Source organism: Pseudophryne corroboree, chromosome 7 (genome assembly GCF_028390025.1).
Source record: "Pseudophryne corroboree isolate aPseCor3 chromosome 7, aPseCor3.hap2, whole genome shotgun sequence".
Lineage (NCBI taxonomy): Eukaryota > Metazoa > Chordata > Amphibia > Anura > Myobatrachidae > Pseudophryne > Pseudophryne corroboree.
Window position 1 is genome coordinate 357,810,991 of NC_086450.1, and position 21,247 is coordinate 357,832,237.

The 21,247-nt window shown below is 50.0% G+C and overlaps 1 protein-coding gene across 1 annotated transcript in view; it reads left to right on the forward strand.

Annotated features, from left to right (window-relative positions):
* Window positions 1-21,247, forward strand: part of POLR3E (RNA polymerase III subunit E) — a 261,241-nt gene that overhangs the window by 46,212 nt on the left and 193,782 nt on the right. Inside the window, exon 7 of the mRNA XM_063934456.1 lies at window positions 18,057-18,164. Within this exon, the coding sequence (XP_063790526.1) occupies window positions 18,057-18,164 (108 nt within the window). The remainder of the gene's footprint in view (window positions 1-18,056; window positions 18,165-21,247) is intronic.

A 21,247-nucleotide genomic window follows, 5' to 3' on the forward strand; every position in this document is an offset into this window, starting at 1 on the left:
GAGACCTCCTAAAACCAAAACAGGTATCGGTGCACCACTGCACGCGAGTCCTGGGAAAGATGGTAGCTTCTTACGAAGCAATTCCATTCGGAAGGTTCCATGCAAGGATCTTTCTGTGGGATCTGTTGGACAAGTGGTCCGGATCGCATCTTCAGATGCATCGGCTGATAACCCTGTCTCCAAGGACCAGGGTGTCGCTGTTGTGGTGGCTGCAGAGTGCTCATCTTCTAGAGGGCCGCAGATTCGGCATACAGGACTGGGTCCTGGTGACCACGGATGCCAGCCTTCGAGGTTGGGGGGCAGTCACACAGGGAAGAAACTTCCAAGGACTATGGACGAGTCAGGAGACTTCCCTACACATAAATATTCTGGAACTAAGGGCCATTTACAATGCCCTAAGTCAGGCAAGACCCCTGCTTCAACACCAGCCGGTGCTGATCCAGTCAGACAACATCACGGCGGTCGACCATGTAAACCGTCAGGGCGGCACAAGAAGCAGGATGGCGATGGCAGAAGCCACAAGGATTCTCCGATGGGCGGAAAATTTATGTGTTAGCACTGTCAGCAGTGTTCATTCCGGGAGTGGACAATTGGGAAGCAGACTTCCTCAGCAGGCACGACCTCCACCCGGGAGAGTGGGGACTTCATCCAGAAGTCTTCCAAATGATTGTACACCGTTGGGAAAGGCCACAGGTGGACATGATGGCGTCCCGCCTCAACAAAAAGCTAAAAAGATATTGCGCCAGGTCAGGGGACCCTCAGGCGATAGCTGTGGACGCTCTAGTGACACCGTGGGTGTACCAGTCGGTTTATGTGTTCCCTCCTCTGCCTCTCATACCCAAGGTACTGAGAATAATAAGAAGGAGAGGAGTAAGAACTATACTTGTGGTTCCGGATTGGCCAAGAAGAGCTTGGTACCCAGAACTTCAAGAAATGATCTCAGAGGACCCATGGCCTCTGCCGCTCAGACAGGACCTGCTGCAGCAGGGGCCCTGTCTGTTCCAAGACTTACCGCGGCTGCGTTTGACGGCATGGCAGTTGAACACCGGATCCTAAAAGAAAAGGGCATTCCGGAGGAAGTCATTGCTACGCTGATTAAAGCTAGGAAAGATGTGACCGTAAGACATTATCACCGCATATGGCGAAAATATGTTGCTTGGTGTGAGGCCAGGAAGGCCCCAACGGAGGAATTTCAGCTCGGTCGATTTCTGCACTTCCTACAGTCAGGAGTGACTATGGGCATAAAATTGGGTTCCATTAAGGTCCAGATATCGGCTCTGTCGATTTTCTTCCAAAAAGAACTGGCTTCACTGCCTGAAGTTCAGACATTTGTTAAAGGAGTGCTGCATATTCAGCCCCCTTTTTGTGCCTCCAGTGGCACCGTGGGATCTCAACGTGGTGTTGAATTTCCTAAAGTCGCATTGGTTTGAGCCACTTAAAACCGTGGAGCTAAAATACCTCGCGTGGAAAGTGGTCATGCTGTTGGCCTTGGCGTCGGCCAGGCGTGTATCAGAATTGGCGGCTTTGTCTTGTAAAAGCCCTTATCTGATTTTTCATATGGATAGGGCGGAATTGAGGACTCGTTCCCAATTCCTTCCTAAGGTGGTTTCAGCTTTTCATGTGAACCAACCTATTGTGGTGCCTGCGGCTACTCGGGACTTGGAGGATTCCAAGTTACTGGACGTAGTCAGGGCCCTGAAAATATGTTTCCAGGACGGCTGGAGTCAGGAAAACTGACTCGCTATTTATCCTGTATGCACCCAACAAGCTGGGTGCTCCTGCTTCTAAGCAGACTATTGCTCGCTGGATCTGTAGCACGATTCAACTTGCACATTCTGCGGCTGGACTGCGGCATCCTAAATCTGTAAAAGCCCATTCCACGAGGAATGTGGGCTCTTCTTGGGCGGCTGCCCGAGGGGTCTCGGCTTTACAACTTTGCCGAGCTGCTACTTGGTCGGGTTCAAACACATTTGCAAAATTCTACAAGTTTGATACCCTGGCTGAGGAGGACCTTGAGTTTGCTCATTCGGTGCTGCAGAGTCATCCGCACTCTCCCGCCCGTTTGGGAGCTTTGGTATAATCCCCATGGTCCTTACGGAGTTCCCAGCATCCACTAGGACGTCAGAGAAAATAAGAATTTACTCACCGGTAATTCTATTTCTCGTAGTCCGTAGTGGATGCTGGGCGCCCATCCCAAGTGCGGATTGTCTGCAATACTTGTATATAGATATTGCCTAACTAAAGGGTTATTGTTATGAGCCATCTGTTCGTGAGGCTCAGTTGTTGTTCATACTGTTAACTGGATATAGTATCACGAGTTGTACGGTGTGATTGGTGTGGCTGGTATGAGTCTTACCCGGGCACAGTTTCCCTAACTGAGGTCTGGAGGAGGGGCATAGAGGGAGGAGCCAGTGCACACCAGGTAGTCCTAATTCTTTCTTAGAGTGCCCAGTCTCCTTCGGAGCCCGCTATTCCCCATGGTCCTTACGGAGTTCCCAGCATCCACTACGGACTACGAGAAATAGAATTACCGGTGAGTAAATTCTTATTTTTTTCTCCTTTTTTCTTTTTTTCTTTTATTATTTTTTTTATGGTTTTTGGTATCTGGCTAGAGAACTGGTTTGGCACATTTTTGTGGTACACCTATGGGTGTGGGTTCTTTATACATATTTGGGTTATTATGTTATGTTTGAGTTATTTTTTTGTATCCATATAATGTAATCACGTTATGGTTGCCTAGCAACCCCTGTGCTCGCGTTAGGCCGCCTCCTCCGCTCTGTTCACCTGACAGATGACGTGGCACGCGTTGTCTGGTGCTGAACAGCGTCAGGACGTTAGATGCAGAGGATTGAGAGATGATGCGATCGGTTGCTGTGGCAACCAGCGTAGTCGGATGACGTCATTGCGGGGCGACATGTGGAGATGGGCAGGGACGCGGGAAATCAGAGGGCTGAGGTGTGCATATAAGGTATGTTTGTTGGTTGTTTGATACAGCGTTCTTGACAAAGGTGATAAACATCGAAACGTTGAACTAACAGAACTGACTCTGCCAGTCATTAATTCTTCCATATCAAGACCCGTGAGTGCCACCCTTCAAAACTTTGGATATATATAATTTTCTCTATCGTCCTAGTGGATGCTGGGGTTCCTGAAAGGACCATGGGGAATAGCGGCTCCGCAGGAGACAGGGCACAAAAAGTAAAGCTTTTTCCGATCAGGTGGTGTGCACTGGCTCCTCCCCCTATGACCCTCCTCCAGACTCCAGTTAGATTTTTGTGCCCGGCCGAGAAGGGTGCAATCTAGGTGGCTCTCCTAAAGAGCTGCTTAGAGAAAGTTTAGCTAGGTTTTTTATTTTACAGTGATTCCTGCTGGCAACAGGATCACTGCAGCGAGGGACTGAGGGGAGAAGGAGTCAACTCACCTGCGTGCAGGATGGATTGGTTTCTTGGCTACTGGACATCAAGCTCCAGAGGGACGATCACAGGTACAGCCTGGATGGTCACCGGAGCCACGCCGCCGGCCCCCTTGCAGATGCTGAAATCAGAAGAGGTCCAGAATCGGCGGCTGAAGACTCCTGCAGTCTTCTAAAGGTAGCGCACAGCACTGCAGCTGTGCGCCATTTTCCTCTCAGCACACTTCACACGGCAGTCACTGAGGGTGCAGGGCGCTGGGAGGGGGGCGCCCTGGGAGGCAAATGAGTACCTATAAAGGCTAAAAATACCTCACATATAGCCCTAGAGGCTATATGGAGATATTTAACCCCTGCCTAATTTTTCTAAATAGCGGGAGACGAGCCCGCCGGAAAAGGGGCGGGGCCTATCTCCTCAGCACACGGCGCCATTTCCTCTCACAGCTCCGCTGGTCAGGACGGCTCCCAAGTCTCTCCCCTGCACTGCTACAGAAACAGGGTAAAACAGAGAGGGGGGGGCACATTTATGGCGATATTTTGATATAACAAAGCAGCTATAAGGGAGCACTTATTATAAGGCTATCCCTGATATATATATATAGCGCTTTTGGTGTGTGCTGGCAAACTCTCCCTCTGTCTCCCCAAAGGGCTAGTGGGTCCTGTCTTCGTTAGGAGCATTCCCTGTGTGTCTGCTGTGTGTCGGTACGTGTGTGTCGACATGTATGAGGACGATATTGGTGTGGAGGCGGAGCAATTGCCAAATATGAGGATGTCACCCCCTAGGGAGTCGACACCAGAATGGATGCCTTTATTTATGGAACTACGGGATAGTGTCAACACGCTAAAGCAGTCGTTTGACGACATGAGACGGCCGGACAATCAATTAGTGCCTGTCCAGGCGACTCAAACACCGTCAGGGGCTGTGAAACGCCCTTTGCCTCAGTCGGTCGACACAGACCCAGACACAGGCGATGACTCCAGTGGTGACGGTGACGAATCAACCGTATTTTCCAGTAGGGCCACACGTTATATGATTTTGGCAATGAAGGAGGCGTTACATTTAGCTGATACTACAGGTACCACTAAACAGGGTATTATGTGGGGTATGAAAAAACTACCTATAGTTTTTCCTGAATCAGAAGAACTAAATGACGTGTGTAATGAAGCGTGGGTTGCCCCTGATAAAAAGCTGATAATTTCAAAGAAATTATTGGCATTATACCCTTTCCCGCCAGAGGTTAGGGAGCGCTGGGAAACACCTCCTAGGGTGGACAAGGCGCTAACACGCTTATCTAAACAAGTGGCGTTACCCTCTCCTGAGACGGCCGCACTTAAAGATCCATCAGATAGGAGGATAGAAAATATCCAAAAAAGTATATACACACATGCAGGTGTTATACTACGACCAGCTGTAGCGACTGCCTGGATGGGCAGTGCGGGGGTAGTTTGGTCAGAATCCCTGATTGAAAATATTGATACCCTGGACAGGGACAATATTTTACTGTCGTTAGAACAAATAAAGGATGCATTTCTTTATATGCGTGATGCACAGAGGGATATATGCACACTGGCATCACGGGTAAGTGCTATGTCCATTTCGGCCAGAAGAGCTTTATGGACGCGACAGTGGACAGGCGATGCGGATTCAAAACGGCATATGGAAGTTTTGCCGTATAAAGGGGAGGAGTTATTTGGAGTCGGTCTATCAGATTTGGTGGCCACGGCTACAGCCGGGAAATCCACCTTTCTACCTCAAGTCACTCCCCAACAGAAAAAGGCACCGACTTTTCAACCGCAGCCCTTTCGTTCCTTTAAAAATAAGAGAGCAAAGGGCTATTCATATCTGCCACGAGGCAAAGGTCGAGGGAAGAGACAGCAACACGCAGCTCCTTCCCAGGATCAGAAGCCCTCCCCGGCTTCTACAAAAGCCTCAGCATGACGCTGGGGCTTCTCAAGCGGACTCGGGGACCGTGGGGGGTCGTCTCAAAAATTACAGCGCGCAGTGGGCTCACTCGCAAGTAGATCCCTGGATCCTGCAGATAATATCTCAGGGATACAGGTTGGAATTAGAGACAGATCCACCTCGCCGTTTCCTGAAGTCTGCTTTACCAACGTCCCCCTCCGAAAGGGAGACGGTGTTGGAAGCCATTCACAAGCTGTACTCTCAGCAGGTGATAGTCAAGGTACCTCTTCTGCAACAAGGGAAGGGGTATTATTCCACTCTTTTTGTGGTACCGAAGCCGGATGGCTCGGTAAGGCCTATTCTAAATCTGAAGTCCTTGAACCTGTACATAAAGAAGTTCAAGTTCAAAATGGAGTCACTCAGAGCAGTGATAGCGAACCTGGAAGAGGGGGACTTTATGGTATCCTTGGACATCAAGGATGCGTATCTCCACGTTCCAATTTACCCCTCACACCAGGGGTACCTCAGGTTCGTTGTACAAAACTGTCACTATCAGTTTCAGACGCTGCCGTTCGGATTGTCCACGGCACCTCGGATCTTTACAAAGGTAATGGCCGAGATGATTCTTCTTCGAAGAAAAGGCGTATTAATTATCCCATACTTGGACGATCTCCTAATAAGGGCGAGGTCCAGAGAACAGCTAGAGATGGGATTAGCACTGTCTCAGGAAGTGCTAAAACAGCACGGGTGGATTCTGAATATTCCAAAATCCCAGTTAATGCCGACAACTCGTCTGCTGTTCCTAGGGATGATTCTGGACACGGTTCAGAAAAAGGTTTTTCTCCCGGAGGAAAAAGCCAAGGAGTTATCCGAGCTTGTCAGGAACCTCCTAAAACCAGGAAAGGTGTCTGTACATCAATGCACAAGAGTCCTGGGAAAAATGGTGGCTTCTTACGAAGCAATTCCATTCGGCAGATTCCACGCAAGAATTTTCCAAAGGGATCTGTTGAACAAATGGTCAGGGTCGCATCTTCAGATGCACCTGCGGATAACCCTGTCTCCAAGGACAAGGGTGTCTCTTCTGTGGTGGTTGCAGAGTGCTCATCTATTGGAGGGCCGCAGATTCGGCATACAGGATTGGATCCTGGTGACCACGGACGCCAGCCTGAGAGGCTGGGGAGCAGTCACACAAGGAAGAAACTTCCAGGGAGTATGGACGAGCCTGGAAACGTCTCTTCACATAAACATTCTGGAACTAAGAGCAATATACAATGCTCTAAGCCAGGCAGAACCTCTGCTTCAGGGAAAACCGGTGTTGATCCAGTCGGACAACATCACGGCAGTCGCCCATGTGAACAGACAGGGCGGCACAAGAAGCAGGAGTGCAATGGCAGAAGCTGCAAGGATTCTTCGCTGGGCAGAGAATCATGTGATAGCACTGTCAGCAGTGTTCATCCCGGGAGTGGACAACTGGGAAGCAGACTTCCTCAGCAGACACGATCTTCACCCGGGAGAGTGGGGACTTCATCCAGAAGTCTTCCACATGCTGGTAACCCGTTGGGAAAGACCAATGGTGGACATGATGGCGTCTCGCCTCAACAAAAAACTGGACAGGTATTGCGCCAGGTCAAGAGATCCGCAGGCAATAGCTGTGGACGCGCTGGTAACGCCTTGGGTGTACCAGTCGGTGTATGTGTTTCCTCCTCTGCCTCTCATACCAAAAGTATTGAGAATTATACGGCAAAGAGGCGTAAGAACGATACTAGTGGTTCCGGATTGGCCAAGAAGGACTTGGTACCCGGAACTTCAAGAGATGATCACGGAAGATCCGTGGCCTCTACCTCTAAGGAGGGACTTGCTTCAGCAGGGTCCCTGTCTGTTTCAAGACTTACCGCGGCTGCGTTTGACGGCATGGCGGTTGAACGCCGGATCCTAAAGGAAAAAGGCATGCCGGAAGAAGTCATTCCTACTTTGATTAAAGCAAGGAAGGAAGTAACCGTGCAACATTATCACCGAATTTGGCGAAAATATGTTGCGTGGTGCGAAGATCGGAGTGCTCCGACGGAGGAATTTCAACTGGGTCGATTCCTACATTTCCTGCAATCAGGATTGTCAATGGGTCTCAAATTGGGATCTATTAAGGTTCAAATTTCGGCCCTGTCGATTTTCTTTCAAAAAGAATTGGCTTCAGTCCCTGAAGTCCAGACCTTTGTTAAGGGAGTGCTGCATATACAGCCTCCTGTGGTGCCTCCAGTGGCACCGTGGGATCTCAATGTGGTTTTGGATTTCCTAAAATCTCATTGGTTTGAACCACTAAAAAAGGTGGATTTGAAATATCTCACATGGAAAGTGACCATGCTTATAGCCCTGGCTTCTGCCAGGAGAGTGTCAGAATTGGCAGCTTTATCTTACAAAAGCCCATATCTGATTTTCCATTCGGACAGGGCAGAACTGCGGACTCGTCCGCATTTTCTCCCTAAGGTGGTGTCAGCATTTCATCTGAACCAGCCTATTGTAGTGCCTGCGGCTACAAGTGACTTGGAGGACTCCAAGTTACTGGACGTTGTCAGAGCATTAAAAATATATATTGCAAGGACAGCTGGAGTCAGAAAATCTGACTCGTTGTTTATATTGTATGCACCCAACAAGATGGGTGCTCCGGCGTCTAAGCAGACGATTGCTCGTTGGATCTGTAGCACAATCCAACTTGCACATTCTGTGGCAGGCCTGCCACAGCCTAAATCTGTAAAGGCCCACTCCACAAGGAAGGTGGGCTCATCTTGGGCGGCTGCCCGAGGGGTCTCGGCATTACAACTTTGCCGAGCAGCTACGTGGTCAGGGGAGAACACGTTTGTAAAATTTTACAAATTTGATACTCTGGCTAAGGAGGACCTGGAGTTCTCTCATTCGGTGCTGCAGAGTCATCCGCACTCTCCCGCCCGTTTGGGAGCTTTGGTATAATCCCCATGGTCCTTTCAGGAACCCCAGCATCCACTAGGACGATAGAGAAAATAAGATTTTACTTACCGATAAATCTATTTCTCGGAGTCCGTAGTGGATGCTGGGCGCCCATCCCAAGTGCGGATTATCTGCATAAATTGTACATAGTTATTGTTAACTAATTCGGGTTATTGTTGAAGGAAGCCATCTTTCAGAGGCTCCGCTGTTATCATACTGTTAACTGGGTTTAGATCACAAGTTGTACGGTGTGATTGGTGTGGCTGGTATGAGTCTTACCCGGGATTCAAAATCCTCCCTTATTGTGTACGCTCGTCCGGGCACAGTACCTAACTGGAGTCTGGAGGAGGGTCATAGGGGGAGGAGCCAGTGCACACCACCTGATCGGAAAAAGCTTTACTTTTTGTGCCCTGTCTCCTGCGGAGCCGCTATTCCCCATGGTCCTTTCAGGAACCCCAGCATCCACTACGGACTCCGAGAAATAGATTTATCGGTAAGTAAAATCTTATTTTTTTTTATTTCTTTGTGTTCCATAGGCTCCACAGGAGAGCCAATGGGGTGTAAGTGGTGGTAAAATAGGATTTTAATTACCTACCGGTAAATACTTTTCTCGTAGTCCGTAGAGGATGCTGGGGTCCACATTAGTACCATGGGGTATAGACGGAGCCACTGGCACTTTAAGAGTTTAATAGTGTGGGCTGACTCCTCCCTCTATGCCCCTCCTATCAGACTCAGTCTAGAAACTGCGCCCGAGGAGACGTACATACTTCGAGAGAAGGAAATACACAGATAATGTCGAGATTCATACCAACTCACACAAACAAGGCAAACCAGGCTAACTAGCCTGAAAACTCAGCAACAGCTGAAACATTACTGAACCCAGTAAACAAACACAATACTTAACTAAGAACAAAGCAGTACTGAACCAAAGAACCACTGCAGGATAACAAAGCGCTGGGCGGGCGCCCAGCATCCTCTACGGACTATGAGAAAAGGATTTACCGGTAGGTAATTAAAATCCTATTTTCTCTTACGTCCTAGAGTATGCTGGGATCCACATTAGTACCATGGGGATGTACCAAAGCTCCCAGAACGGGAGGGAGAGTGCGGAGGCTCCTGCAGAACTGATTGACCAAACTATAGGTCCTCAGAGGCCAAAGTATCGAAATTGAAGAACTTAGCAAACATGGTCGACCCAGACCAAGTAGCCGCTCGGCAAAGCTGCAGAGCCTAGACACCCCGGGCAGCCGCCCAGGTAGACCCCACTTTACGAGTAGAGTGGCCCTTAACAGAAGTTGGACACGGCAATCCTGCCGTAGAATTTGCATTCTGGATAGTGAACCTTATCCAGCGAGAAATCGTCTGCTTAGAAGCAGGACACCCAATTTTCTTGGGATCATAAAAGACAGAGTCCGATTTTTCTGTAACGAGCAGTCCTCTTCACATAGATCTTCAAAGCCCTCACAACATCCAAGGACTTTGATGCAATTCAGGAGTCAGTAGCCACTGGCACCACAATAGGTTGGTTGATATGAAAAGCCGACACAACCTTTGGAAGAAACCGCTGACGCGTCCTGAGCTCAGCTCTATCTTCATGGAAGATTAAGTAGGTACTTTTACAGGACAAAGCCCCCAATTCCGACACACGTCGAGCAGAAGCTAAGGCCAACAAAGTGACAGCCTTCCACGTGAGAAATTTGACCTCAGCCTTCTGTAAGGGCTCAAACCATTCCGATTGCAGGAACTGCAACACCACGTTAAGATCCCAGGGTGCCGTCGGTCCCACAAAGGGAGGCCGGATGTGCAGAACCCCTTTCAAAAAGGTCTGAACCTCAGGGAGGGCAGCCAATTATTTCTGGAAGAAAATAGATAAAGCCAAAATCTGGACCCTTATGGATCCCAAACGCAGGCCCATATCCACACCTGTTTGCAGGAAGAGGAGAAACCGTCCAAGTTGAAACTCCACCGCAGGAAACTTCTTGGATTCACACCAAGACACATACTTTTTCCAAATGCGATGGTAGTGTTTAGACGTAACTCCTTTCCTAGCCTGTATCAGAGTACGAATAACCTGGTTCGGAATGCACTTCCGAGCTAATATATGGCGTTTAACCTCCATGCCGTCAAACGTGCCATGGTAAGTCTTGATAAGCGAACGGCCCCTGATGCAGAAAATCCCCCCCTGAAGAGGAAGAGGCCTTGGATCTTCTAGCAGTAGATCCAGCAGATCCGCGTACCAAGCCCTCCTTGGACAGTCCGGAGCAATTAGGATCGCCTGAACTCTTGTTCTTTTTTACAAACTTTAGAATTCTTGGAATGAGTGGAAGTGGAGGGAACACATACACTGACTTGGACACCCACGGTGTTACCAGGGCATCGTTTGCCACCGCTTGTGGGTCTCTCGACCTGGAACAGTACCTCCGGAGTTTCTTGTTGAGACGCGAGGCCATCATGTCTATTTGAGGTACGCCCCAACGACTGGTCACCTCCGGATGGAGGGCCCATTCTCCTGGATGGAGATCGTGCCTGCTGAGGAAGTCCGCTTCCCAGTTGTCCACTCCCGGAATGAAGGTGGCTGACAGCGCCACTGCGTGCCTTTCTGCCCAGAGAAGGATTTTTGTTACCTCTGACATTGCAGCTCTGCTCTTCATTCCGCCCTGTCGGTTTATGTAGGCCACCATCATTACATTGTCCAACTACACTTGAATGGCCTGATCTTGCAGAAGTTGTGCTGCTTGTTGAAGACCGTTTTACACGGCTCTTAGCTCCAGGATGTTTATTGGAAGAAGGGATTCCTGACTTGACCACCTTCCTTGGAAGGTTTCCCCTTGGGTGACTACGCCCCAACCTCTGAGACTTGCATCCATAGTTAGAAGGATCCAGTTCTGAAACCTGAACCTGCGGCCCTCCAGAAGGTGAGGCAGTTGCAGCCACCAGAGGAGTGAAATCCTTGCTTTCGGCGACAGACATCCTCTGGTGCATGTGTAGGTGAGATCCTGACCCAGGGCCGGATCCAGGGGGGGGCGAACGCCCCCCCTACCTGTCATAGCCACGCCCATTTACATGAGGTGGGGGCTGCTGCCAGGTGATGGTGTGTGGCTGCACTAACATCCCTCCCCATCCTCCGTGTCCCTGGGGCCCTTAGCCCTATCTGCCATCATCACATGCCTTCACCCCCACCTTGGGCAGTGTGTGCCGCCCATCGGTGTGTTAGTAGTTACATGCGCCCGGTGTGTGTGTGTGTGTGTGTGTGCTTCATAAGAAGTACATGTGCAGCCTGGCAATGCTTTATATGCTCTTTACAGCATTAATGGACAGTTGGTATGGGAAGTGGGAGGAGTAATGAGTGTATGGGAGGAGTCGGGAATAAATAACACCCCCCCCAAAAAAAAATTAAAAAAAATAAATAAAAATAAAGAAAAGTCTAGATCCGTCCCTGTCCTGACCACTTGTCTAGGAGATCCAGTTGGAATGACCGAGCATGAAATCTTCTTCTGTACTGTAGAGCCTCATAAGAGGCAACCATCTTCCCCAGAAGGCGAATGCACTGATGAACCGATACCCGGGCTGGTTTCGGGACATCCCGGACCATTGTTTGAATCGCCAACGCTTTCTCCTCCGGTAGAAACACCCTCTGCACCTCTGTGTCGAGGATCATTTCCAGGAACGACAGTCTCCTTGTCGGCTCCAAATGTGACTGCGGAAGGTTCAGGATCCAACCGTGCTCCTTGAGTAGATGAGTTGTGAAAACAATGGACTGTAACAACTTCTCCCTGAACGATGCCTTTACCAGCAGGTCGTCCAGATATGGAATTATGTTCACCTCCCCGTCTGCGGAAGAGAACCATCATCTCTGCCATCACCTTGGTGAACACCCTTGGTGCCGTGGAGAGGCCGAATGGCAGCGCCTGGAACTGATGGTGACAGTCCAACAGTGCAAATCTGAGATCAGCCTGGTGTGGCAGCCAAATCGGAATGTGGAGGTACGCATCCTTTATATCCAGGGATACCAGAAACACTCCCTCCTCCAGACCTGAGATCACCGCTCTCAGAGATTCCATTTTGAATTTGAACTCCCTCAGATAATGGCTTAACGATTTCAAGTTCAAAATCGCTCTGACCGAACTATCCGGTTTTGGTACCACGAAAAGGTTTGAATAATACCCCTTGGTTTGCATATGAGGTGGAACAGGGACGATGACCTGTGACATTTCCTTCCAATTTTTGGAGGGCTTCCTGTAGGCTAGCCCTGTCTGCCAGCAAAACTGGCAAGCCTGATTTGAAGAATCTGTGCGCCAGAAGTTCTTGAAACTCCAGTCTGTACCCCTGGGACACACAATCCTGTACCCAGAGATCCAGGCCAGACAGCACCCAGACGTGTCTGAAATGTCTGAGTCTCGCTCCCACCAGCCCATCTTCCAGGCTTCGCGGATCACAGTCATGCTGAGGATTTTGAGGAACCAGAAGCCGGTTTCTGGTCCTGGGAGCCTGCGGGTGCAGGCTTTTTGGATTTTGCACGAACACCTCCAAAAAAGGTGGTAGACTTGGACTTTTTTTGTCTTAGCGGTCCGAAAGGACTGCGATGCAGATGAAGAAAAGGGTTTCTTCGTAGAAGGCATAGCTGAGGGAAGAGAAGGTGACTTTCCCGCGGTTGCCGTGGAAATCCACGCATCCAATGATTCCCCAAATAGAGCCTGACCTGTGTAGGGTAGGTTCTCCACACTTCTCCTGGATTCCGCGTCTGCAGACCATTTGCGTAGCCAGAGACCCCTGCGAGCTGAGACAGACCTGGAAGATACCCTTGCGGTCAGCGTACCCATGTCCTTCATGGATTCCACCATGAACCCCGCAGAATCCTGTTACGTAAAAATAATTCAATGTTACTTCTATCCATTGAATCCAAATCCTCTAGTAACGTGTCTGACCACTTTACTATAGCTTTAGAAATCCATGCACAGGCAATAGTAGGCCTCAGTGCCACCCCTGAAGCAGTGTATATGGAGGGTCATTCCGACCCGCTCGCTGCAGTTTGTCGCAGCGATCGGGTCAGAACTGCGCCTGCGCTGCCGGCGCATGGCAGCTTTCGTTGCCTAGCGATCGCCTCTGAGACAGAGGCGGTCGCTGGGCGGGAAGGGGCTGAACGGCGGCGTTAAGACGCCATTTAGGGGGAGCGGTCTGGCCACTACTGGGTGGGTCGCGGTGGCTGCGTGACGTCTCACGCTGCGGCCAGCGGCAGCGACAATTAACTCCCGACCAGCCGCAGGAGCTTCGCTGGTCGGGAGTTACTCCTCAAATACAAAGGCATCGCCGCTGTGCGATTCTTTTGTATTTGTGCAGGGGGGCGGACTGGCATGCGGGGCGGACTAGCCCTGTGCTGGGCGTCCCCCCGCATGTCAGGGAAGATGATTGTAGCTGTGCTAAATTTTAGCACAGCTACGATCAACTCAGAATGACCCCCACGGATTTGAGCGTAGTGTCAAACTTACGATCAGCTGTCTCTTTTAACGCGGTAGACCCAGGGACAGGTAAAACCACCTTCTTTGACAGTCTGGAAACAGACGCGTCAACTATGGGTGGGTGTTCCCATTTTTATCTATCCTCCTCAGGGAAAGGAAAGGCAACCAAAACCCTTTTGGGGATCTGGATTTTTTTTTTCCGGGTTCTCCCAGGATTTTTCAAATAAAGCGTTTAATTCTTTAGACGCAGGGAAGGTTAGCAAGGCTTTCCTATTATCTGTGAAGTGAGCCTCCTCAACCTGCTCAGGTGTTGTCAGAAATGTTTAACACATCTCTAATAGCCTCAATCATGAGCTGCACCCCCTTAGCCAGGGATGTCGCCCCCCTCAGCGCATCCCCATCACCTTCAGCAGTGTCAGAGTCTGTATCCGTGTCATCTTGTATAATCTGGGCAAGTGCACATTTTTGTGGGTATATGCTAGGGGATTTTGAAAGAATTGGGACAGAGCCCGACCAAACTGCCATAGACGACTTTAATACCTGAGTTTCAGTCTCATTATGAGATACCCTAGTAGAGATCTGAGAGATCATTCCCTTAATAGAGGTCAACCACTCAGGCTCAGTAATAGGGATCTGAGACAAAACATTACATTCCTGTGTACATGGAATGGATTCCTCCTGAGAGGAAATGTCCTCTGCAGCATAAGACAGAGTCCCTAGACATGGCTATGTGAGAAACAAACACCACACACACACACACACACACACACACACACACACACACACACACACACACACACACACCCGACCCACACACAGCGCTTCCCTAGGTATATATAATACAACTACCTGGCGCTGACTGTGTACCTTAATAGACTACACAGTATTTACACAACCCCCCCCCTTCTACAACCCCTTGGTACCGCACAGGATATCTGGAGTTGCGTGGAGGGACAGCTCTCCCTGTCAGCGTCTCTGTACTAGATCTGCAGGCAGGGAAATGGCCATGAACGCTGCTGGGTCCGCTCTGTGAAGAAGCTACGCCTCCTGAACATGGCGCTGCTTCCCGCTCTTAACTTCTTTATACTGGCCTGAGGAATGGTGCTGGCAGCGTTACCGAGGTCCCTGACAGCCTTGGGGACCAGTGTAGGGTATAGGCGCTGGCTCAGGGCGCCCCTCCAAGCGCCGCACTGTGTACTGCTCCGTTGCCGCCATCTTCACACCGGCTCCCCGCTTGCTGTGGGGGCCATTGACTCACTCGCCACCAGAATCTTCTGGCTCTGTTAGGGGGTGGCGGCATGCTGCGGTAGTGAGCGGTCGCCTGGGGCGGCTAACGATCTTCACCCACAGGAGCTCGGTGTCCTGTCAGCGGAGATAGTGGGTCGAACCCCTCAGGGCGGACACTACTCTCCCCCCCCCCCCCCAACCAAGTCCCACGAAGCAGGGAGGCTGTTGCCAGCAGCCTCCCTGTGCCTAACTAACTATTTAAATAAAATAAACCTACAGAAGCTCTAGGAGCTCCCCTAGCTGTGACCGGCTCCTCCGGGCACATTTTCTAATCGGAGTCTGGTGGGAGGGGCATAGAGGGAGGCTCCAGCCCGCACTATTAAACTCTTAAAGTGCCAGTGGCTCCTATGGTACTAATGTGGACCCCAGCATCCTCTAGGATGTAAGAGAAAGGAACAGGCACCAAACAGTTAAGCTTTTAGGCATCTCAAGATGCTCCGGTCCCATCCCCCACCCCCCGGACTACACCTCCATACTCAGCCAGATCAGTTTTGTCTTGGTGCTGGCAGGATCTGGATCACCTTTAAACAGTTGGCAGCACCAAGCTTTTATTTTAGGTTTTTCTTTATTTCTTTCACTAAACATCTGAGTAGCGTTAGGTTGTCCTATGGATGCCAGCGCTGCTCCGTAAACACCACTGGTGCTGAAACTCTGGCCGTAGGACAGCTACTTCCAGCGAGGCAAGGGGAGTGGAGGCTAGTGCTGCTCACTTTAGGGACCCCAGCACTGTAAGCGGTCTTCTTAGCAGTCCATCCTCTGGTCACGGGAGACAGACCAGAGGAAGCTGGGGTGGTCACTGGTGAGCTAGGAATCCCCTAAACCACCATTGACTTTTACTGGCACCGGCATTCCTTAATGGGGCCAGAGTACCAGGTGGGTAACGCCAGCATAGTTGAGGCCAGCACTCTGCCTGTGGCCCCTCCCCCAGCTCAGGGCACCATTCCCTTCGGTCTTCCCGCCTCTGAGCTGTTCCTACTCCCCCTCAGAGACCCAGGGCAACCATCTTCAGAGCAGCTACAGGTTTCCGGGAATGTTGGGTCCAGTCTCCCTGAATACCTCTCCAAGGAGCCAGGTTATACAGCACTAAGTGCTAACATCCAACCAGCTACTTCTACTGTGTAGCTGATTTAGTGCCGACTGCAGTGTATTTAAACTGTGTTCTGCATTGTCTGTGACTTGTGCTTGCGCTGCTGTTGGTCTTGTTTCATCATTCACCTGTCAGCGTATCGGTCCCTTCAGTTTCTTCCCATTCACTCTGGGACCAGGAGTTTAAGGGTATCTACATTCTTCACTGCTCTCAGAGTTGATGAAGTTAGTCACAGAACTGTTTAGTTGCACACTCCCTATGTCCATATTGTTTGCTGCAACTCCCTTGCAGCTATGTCTGGCAAAGGCAAGTGGTGTAAGGAGGCTGAGGCACCTCTGTTAGTTTCATATAAGTCCTTTTCTGCAGGGTTGTCTCCTCAGGACATTATACAGCAGGCCTGGCCAACCTGTGGCTCTAGCTGTTGTGAAACTACATATCCCAGCATGCCTTGCCATGGTTTTAGCATTCCCTAATAGCAAGACTGTGGGAGGGCATGCTGGGACTTGCAGTTTCTCAACAGCTGGAGAGGCACAGGTTGGCCAGGCCTGTTATAGGATGATTTGTGTACTGCTTGTTATGCATCTCTCAATACTATACTGCACTGCACCACCAGGACCTGTGCAAGAATCCCCCCTGGGCTGCTTTTTCACAATTACTGGGTCAGATAGCTGACCGTCTGCAAGACCCTGTGTTTACACCCCCTATGAGTTTTCCTCAGCCGCTGCATCCTCAAATACTGATACCTCAGGCTATGCCTGCCCCATCCCCATCTCACTCCTGGGTGGTTGTGCTTTCTACCTCAGTACAGACCTCCATGGCTTTCCAACAGCTGTTGCAGGGTGACAGGCCATCTCTTCTCAATCTACACATATTGACTCAGAGGCACTTTCTTAAGAAGAGGTTGCTGATGTGGCATACCAACGTGTACTCTGTGTTCAACCTACCTATGTCCCTCCAGTGGCTCCTTGGGATTTATCAGTGTTTCGCAACGCACTTCAGGAGCCTCAATTTGAACCACTGGAATTGGAGGATCTTAAGTGGCTGACAGCAAAGACTCTCTTCCTTATTGCTATTGCATCAGTCCGGCGTGTGTCAGATTTGGGGACTCCTATCTCATTCATCAAGACAGGGCGGGTCTTCGTTTGTGGCTTGGTTACCTTCCTAAGGTTATGTCCTTTTTCCACCTTAACAAAGACCTTGGCCTACCGGTATTCTTCCTTCTCTCCTGCTCCTGCCTTGGGCTTGACAAAACTGATCTGCCTTAGCATGGAGGCGGGGTATTGGGAGGAAGGACCGGAGTATCTTGGTATACCTTTAAAGCTTAACTGTTTGGTGCCCAGTCCTTTACTACCACCTACACCCCATTGTCTCCCCTATAGACCTCGAAGAAAGAGAGTTAACGAAGGTAAGTCTACCATAACCCTCCTTTTTAAACAAAAATACAGTCTTAGCTAGCAGTGACTGAGCAATGTGCGGAGCACCTCTCCTTCTGCTCTCAGCCTGCATGATGACTGGTCTGTAGACTCTCATAGCTCTATTGCCTGACCAATACACTTAAATATGCTATAGTCAATCTTATTATATTATTCAATTGTGTTGACATACAGAAATAGGTAGTGGGTAGACCATTATTGTGTGGAGAACCAATGTAATGTGGACACATCACCTAGACACGGGAGGTATGTATTTTGTTGGCTGAACTACTGTAAAGTTTCTGAGAATGGAACCTACAGTATAAGGTCACTGGGAAACAGAGCCTCATACTGGTCAGGCAGGATGTCACTGACAGGGCCACTTTGCAAAATCTGACTGTCATACTGTGGAACACTCATTTATCTGGTTTATTTTGTCCCGCAAACTAGAAGTTTTGTCTTGATGGGCTCTTGAGCTTTCCAGAGCGGTGTGTAAAAATATTTTTAATTAATTGAAGCCTTTTTCTTATGCGTTTTTGTGCAGGTGAAATTCATGTAACTCCTCTGCAAGGGATTTTGCAGTTGCGCCCAAACTTTGCATATTTGGACAAAGCAGACACCAAAAATCGTGAACGGGAGGCCGCCAATGATGGTAAGCAATTATAGTAGTTGTATTTTGTGCTTATTTACTATTAAATAGGACTACAGCAATTTGAGGTTTTTTGTTTTCTCTAATGTCCTAGAGGATGCTGGGGACTCCGTAAGGACCATGGGGAATAGACGGGCTCCGCAGGGGATAGGGCACTTTAAGAAAGACTTTAGGATTCTGGGTGTGCACTGGCTCCTCCCCCTATGCCCCTCCTCCAGACCTCAGTTTTAGACACTGCCCAGAGGAGAATGGGTGCACTGCAGGGAGCTCTCCTGAGTTTCCTGCTTAGAAAGCATTTTTGTTAGGATTTTTTCTCTTTTTCAGGGAGCACTGCTGGCAACAGGCTCCCTGCATCGAGGGAGAGAGGAGCAGACCTACTTAAATGTTAGGCTCTGCTTCCTCGGCTACTGGACACCATTAGCTCCAGAGGGAATGAACACAGGTTCGTCCTGGGCGTTCACCCCAGAGCCGCGCAGCCGTTCTCCTCACAGAGCCAGAAGAAACGAAGACAGAAGACATCTCAGGCGGCAGAAGCCTTCGGTGCTTCACAGAGGTAACGCACAGCACTGCAGCTGTGCGTCATTGCTCCGCTACACCTCACACACTCCAGTCACTGTAAGGGTGCAGGGCGCAGGGGGGGCGCCCTGGGCAGCAATAAAACACCTCTCCTATGGCAAAAGTGTATATACATGTACAGGTGGGCACTGTACATGTATATAAAAGAGCTCCCGCCATTTTTTAATAAGTTTGAGCGGGATAGAAGCCCGCCGCCGAGGGGGCGGGGCTTCACCCTCAGCACTCACCAGCGCCATTTTCTCTACACAGCACCGCTGATGGGAAGCTCCCCGGACTCTCCCCTGCTTGACACACGGTGAAAGGGGGTTTTAAAGTAGGGGGGGGGGGGCACATTATTGGCGTTTATACACTACAGCAGCGCTACTGGGTAAACATTCTGTGTTTTTCTCCAGGGACATATAGCGCTGGGGTGTGTGCTGGCATGCTCTCTCTCTGTCTCTCCAAAGGGCCTCAGGGGGAACCTGTCTTCATAAAAGATATTCCCTGTGTGTGTGAAGTGTGTCGGTACGTATGTGTCGACATGTTTGACGAGGAAGGCTCACCTAAGGAGGAGGGGGAGTGCATGATGGTCAGGTCGCCGTCGGCAACGCCGACACCGGACTGGGTGGATATGTGGAATGTCTTGAATGCAAATGTAAATTTCTCTGACGTCCTAGTGGATGCTGGGGACTCCGTAAGGACCATGGGGAATAGCGGCTCCGCAGGAGTCTGGGCACAAAAGTAAAGCTTTAGGACTACCTGGTGTGCACTGGCTCCTCCCCCTATGACCCTCCTCCAAGCCTCAGTTAGATTTTTGTGCCCGAACGAGAAGGGTGCACACTAGGTGGCTCTCCTGAGCTGCTTAGTGAAAAGTTTAGTTTTAGGTTTTTTATTTTCAGTGAGACCTGCTGGCAACAGGCTCACTGCATCGAGGGACTAAGGGGAGAAGAAGCGAACTCACCTGCGTGCAGAGTGGATTGGGCTTCTTAGGCTACTGGACACCATTAGCTCCAGAGGGATCGAACACAGGCCCAGCCATGGAGTCCGGTCCCAGAGCCGCGCCGCCGGCCCCCTTACAGAGCCAGAAGCAAGAAGAGGTCCGGAAAATCGGCGGCAGAAGACATCCTGTCTTCACCAAGGTAGCGCACAGCACTGCAGCTGTGCGCCATTGCTCCTCAGCACACTTCACACTTCTGTCACTGAGGGTGCAGGGCATAAGGGGGGGGCGCCCTGAGCAGCAATAAAAACACCTTGGCTGGCGAAAATACATCACATATAGCCCCCAGGGCTATATGGATGAATTTTAACCCCTGCCAGAATACACAGAAAAACGGGAGATAAGGCTGCCGAGAAGGGGGCGGAGCCTATCTCAGCACACTGGCGCCATTTTCCCTCACAGCTCCGTTGGAGGGAAGCTCCCTGTCTCTCCCCTGCAGTCACTACACTACAGAAAGGGTTAAAAAAGAGAGGGGGGCACAAATTAGGCGCAGTATTAAAAATACAGCAGCTGTAAGGGGAAAAACACTTATATAAGGTTATCCCTGTATATATATATATAGCGCTCTGGTGTGTGCTGGCAAACTCTCCCTCTGTCTCCCCAAAGGGCTAGTGGGGTCCTGTCCTCTATCAGAGCATTCCCTGTGTGTGTGCTGTGTGTCGGTACGTTTGTGTCGACATGTATGAGGAGGAAAATGATGTGGAGACGGAGCAAATTGCCTGTAATAGTGATGTCACCCCCTAGGGGGTCGACACCTGAGTGGATGAACGGTTGGAAGGAATTACGTGACAGTGTCAGCTCTGTATAAAAGACAGTGGTTGACATGAGACAGCCGGCTACTCGGCTTGTGCCTGTCCAGACGTCTCATAGGCCGTCAGGGGCTCTAAAGCGCCCGTTACCTCAGATGGCAGATATAGACGCCGACACGGATACTGACTCCAGTGTCGACGGTGAAGAGACAAATGTGACTTCCAGTAGGGCCACACGTTACATGATTGAGGCAATGAAAAATGTTTTACACATTTCTGATAATACGAGTACCACCAAAAAGGGGTATTATGTTCGGTGAGGAAAAACTACCTGTAGTTTTCCTGAATCTGAGAAATTAAATGAGGTGTGTGATGATGCGTGGGTTTCCCCCGATAACAACTGATTTCTAAAATGTTATTGGCATCATATCCTTTCCCGCCAGAGGTTAGGGTGCGTGGGGAAACACCCCCTAGGGTGGGTAAAGCGCTCACACGCTTGTAAGAACAAGGGCTCTACCCTCTCCTGAGATGGCCGCCCTTAAGGATCCTGCTGATAGAAAGCAGGAGGGTATCCTAAAATGTATTTACACACATACTGGTGTTATACTGCGACCAGCAATCGCCTCAGCCTGGATGTGCAGTGCTGGGTTGGCGTGGTCGGATTCCCTGACTGAAAATATTGATACCCTAGATAGGGACAGTATATTATTGCCTATAGAGCATTTAAAAGATGCATTTCTATATATGCGTGATGCACAGCGGAATATTTGCCGACTGGCATCAAG